The sequence below is a fragment of the Lipomyces doorenjongii genome, assembly GCF_038497915.1.
Source record: "Lipomyces doorenjongii strain NRRL Y-27504 unplaced genomic scaffold V1508scaffold_194, whole genome shotgun sequence".
NCBI lineage: Eukaryota > Fungi > Ascomycota > Lipomycetes > Lipomycetales > Lipomycetaceae > Lipomyces > Lipomyces doorenjongii.
Genome location: NW_027118261.1, coordinates 4641 through 7613, shown reverse-complemented (window position 1 = coordinate 7613; position 2973 = coordinate 4641). Strand labels below are relative to the sequence as shown.

At 46.8% G+C, this 2973-nt stretch overlaps 1 protein-coding gene across 1 annotated transcript; it reads left to right on the top strand.

Moving 5' to 3' along the window:
* Window positions 1-383: 383 nt before the first annotated feature.
* On the top strand, window positions 384-1558 carry V1508DRAFT_95136 (uncharacterized protein). The gene has a single exon (XM_066943121.1). It carries the CDS (start codon window positions 588-590, stop codon window positions 1194-1196), a length of 609 nt encoding a protein of 202 aa, XP_066792043.1. The 5' UTR covers window positions 384-587; the 3' UTR covers window positions 1197-1558.
* The last annotated feature ends 1415 nt before the right edge of the window (window positions 1559-2973 follow it).

Sequence of the window (2973 nt, the reverse complement as noted above, 5' to 3'; positions counted from 1 at the left end):
ATGCTTATGATCGAGAACGGTATAGAGAATCCAAAAGGCTTTGGACGACCTTAGCAAGCACATTCTGGCCACGATATCTAGATCCTACCTTCTTCATGTCGAGGATGAAGCAACAGTATATGATATACTTCAAGCCCTACGATAGAGAGTCGCTCCAACGGACATGGCCCGCAAAATAGAAGCAAAAAAGAAATCGTCGGGCTCTACGATCTTCTAAGTCATCACAGGTTGACACTTGGATCGAAGCATGGGAGACGGCCTATACCAATGCAAAGAGACAGAATATTCCAGAGGTTCATGATAACGAAGAAGTGGTATACGAGTTCGTCAAAGTGGTTTCATCTATTGTACCTGATTTCGCTGGCTATTGGAGACAAAAACTTGAGAGACTTCAACGAAGAGGGGGATATAGGCAATAATATATATGTCCGTTGTTGATAGCAAATTCCAGATGGATATGACATCGCCGAATATTTTCGGAACGATTGGCGAAAGAGAAAGGCAGATGCGTCATACGAGAAGACTGGATCTTTTGCTATCACTTTACAAGGTCGTGAGAGTGAGAATGCCACTAATACAAAGAAATCATGCCTCTGCGGAAAATATCACTCTTACAATGTTGGTATCTCGTTGAATCGTCGAGAAAGCCAAGCTGGCAACCCGATCCAGCAATCGAAGCAAGGATAAAGGAAGCCTTAGAGAAAGACCCCCAACTGAAGACTATTAAAATGGATGCGACCCAGAAGGTTCTTGACCAGACGAAGCTCGCGGACAAGGACGGCAAAGAGCACACTAACGGTCCACCTGTGCTCTCATTCACCGGTGTCATCAAAGAGTCGGACAGCTCCGGTTCCTTCTCGATTAATAACTATTTCCTCATCAACAGCGTCATCCTAGATTCAGGATCTCCTATGCACATCTTTAATGACATCTCTCGCTTTGAAGATTTTCATCGACCAGATACCGATACAGTAGTTGTCGCCGGTGATACGGAGTGCTCCATTGAAGGATATGGGCGAGTTAATATCCACGTCAAAGGTCCTAATGGTCCGAGGCCTATCTCTCTCGAGCACGTCGCTTATATTCCTGGTTTCGCGACAAATGTTGCGTCTCTTCGCAAGTTTTATGACAAAGGTGTTGATTGGGATATCCGCGCTAATAGGCTTCTGTACCAAGCGAAGTTCTGTGCATCCTAGAGGATCGGCATGGCCAATGGCTTCTTGAATATAACCCTCCTAATCAGATTGGCTCATTTGCAGCATCCTCACGAGAACCGCTTCCACTGCAGACTGCAAACTGTCGATCTCTGGCATCAAAGATTTGGACACATTGGATCCGACGCTCTCGCAACAGCTGTATACGCATTAGAAGGAGTCAAGATTAAAGGTCCAACTGTAGTACAGTGTGAAAGCTGTGCGGTATCCAAAGCTCGACGGGTTATTTCTCGAAGGCCCTTCTCCAAACAGGCAAATCGCCCATTCTTACGGATCCATATTGACCTTTTTTCCGAAGTTCTCGCCTACAATGGCATGCAATACGCTCTGATCATTACTGTGTATACCTGGTCCCTTGCCACCAAGGACCAAATTGTCGACCGGATAATTCAATTTGCTCACTACGTGTACCGACAGTTTGCTCTTAATATTTGCATTCTCTTCACCGATGGCGAAACCTCTTTAGGTGATAAGTTCAAGCAGTGGCATCGACGGGAAGGCATCGAGCTTGATCAAACAGCCCCTACTACTCCATCCTCCAATGGACGAGCAGAGCGTGCTGGGGGGTGATCCATGCAAAAGCTCGGGCTCAAAGAATTGAAGCACGTTTCCCTGAGAACCTATGGCCTGCGATCATCGAATATGGAACTGCTTATCTTCATAATCGAACACCATTAGAGAAAATAACTGGAAGTCTCCACTGGAAATGCTAAATGAATTGCTATTGACGAACAGGAAAGACTTCAAGATGCAACAACCGAAGCCTTTAGGTAGTCATCTCAAGGCGTACGGATGTGCAGCTTATCCGTTAACCGCTGACGCCTTAAAAGGTACGAACAGAAAACACAAACTGGAGCCGCGGGCTCACATTGGGTGGCTCATCGGTTATAAGGGCAAAGCGGGGATATATCGAATATGGATCCCCTCAAAGCAGCGATGTATATGGACAAAGGATGTCTCCTTCAACGAAACGAAGTTCTACGATCCTAGCAATAAGGACCTGTCGTCTCAACTACTCAATGAGCTGGAGCGCAGTATTGAAACTATTGAGATTCCAGAGATGAACGGGGATATTGAGCCAATCGACCCGGCTGCTTACCTAGAGCAAGAGATTGAGGATACGATCGTCGTCGCCAGACCAAATGAGCGATCGACTGTTCTGGCGTCGCCAGCTAAGAGAGCGATGGATCTAGATCAGTTACGACTGGCACAGGCGCAGCTGATCACCCCTGAGTCTAGCATAGAGCCAGAATCACCTGGGCAGCCTGAATACACGTCAGATGTATCAGTGTCCGTCCCTGAGGATCTTCCTCAAGCTTCTCCCGAAGTGGAAATTCGTCGATACGAAACTACTCAACCCCAAAGACAGCACCGTCGTCAGAGAAATGAAGGAATTGACGAAGCCAATATCATTCAAACAGGTCCTAGAGTCAAGCAAAGGAAGGACTATTCGTCATTCGCAACCCAGACTACCTGTCACGGAGCATTCTTTACTGGAACACGTCATCAAATCCATAGGAGAGACCTTCCACCAGTGCCTAAATCCTGGAAGGACCTTAAGGGACACAAGTACGAAGCAGAGTTCATGCAAGCCGGTCAAGTCGAGTATAAACTCTCTGGGCTATGGGTGCATTTTGTCAAGTCCCCAGAGATCAGGCAACTGGGAAAATACTTCCTCTTGCATGGGTATTCGCGAATAGATTTGACAAGCATGGATATTTAATCAAGCTCAAGGCTCGCCTTTGCGTGCGTGGCGATC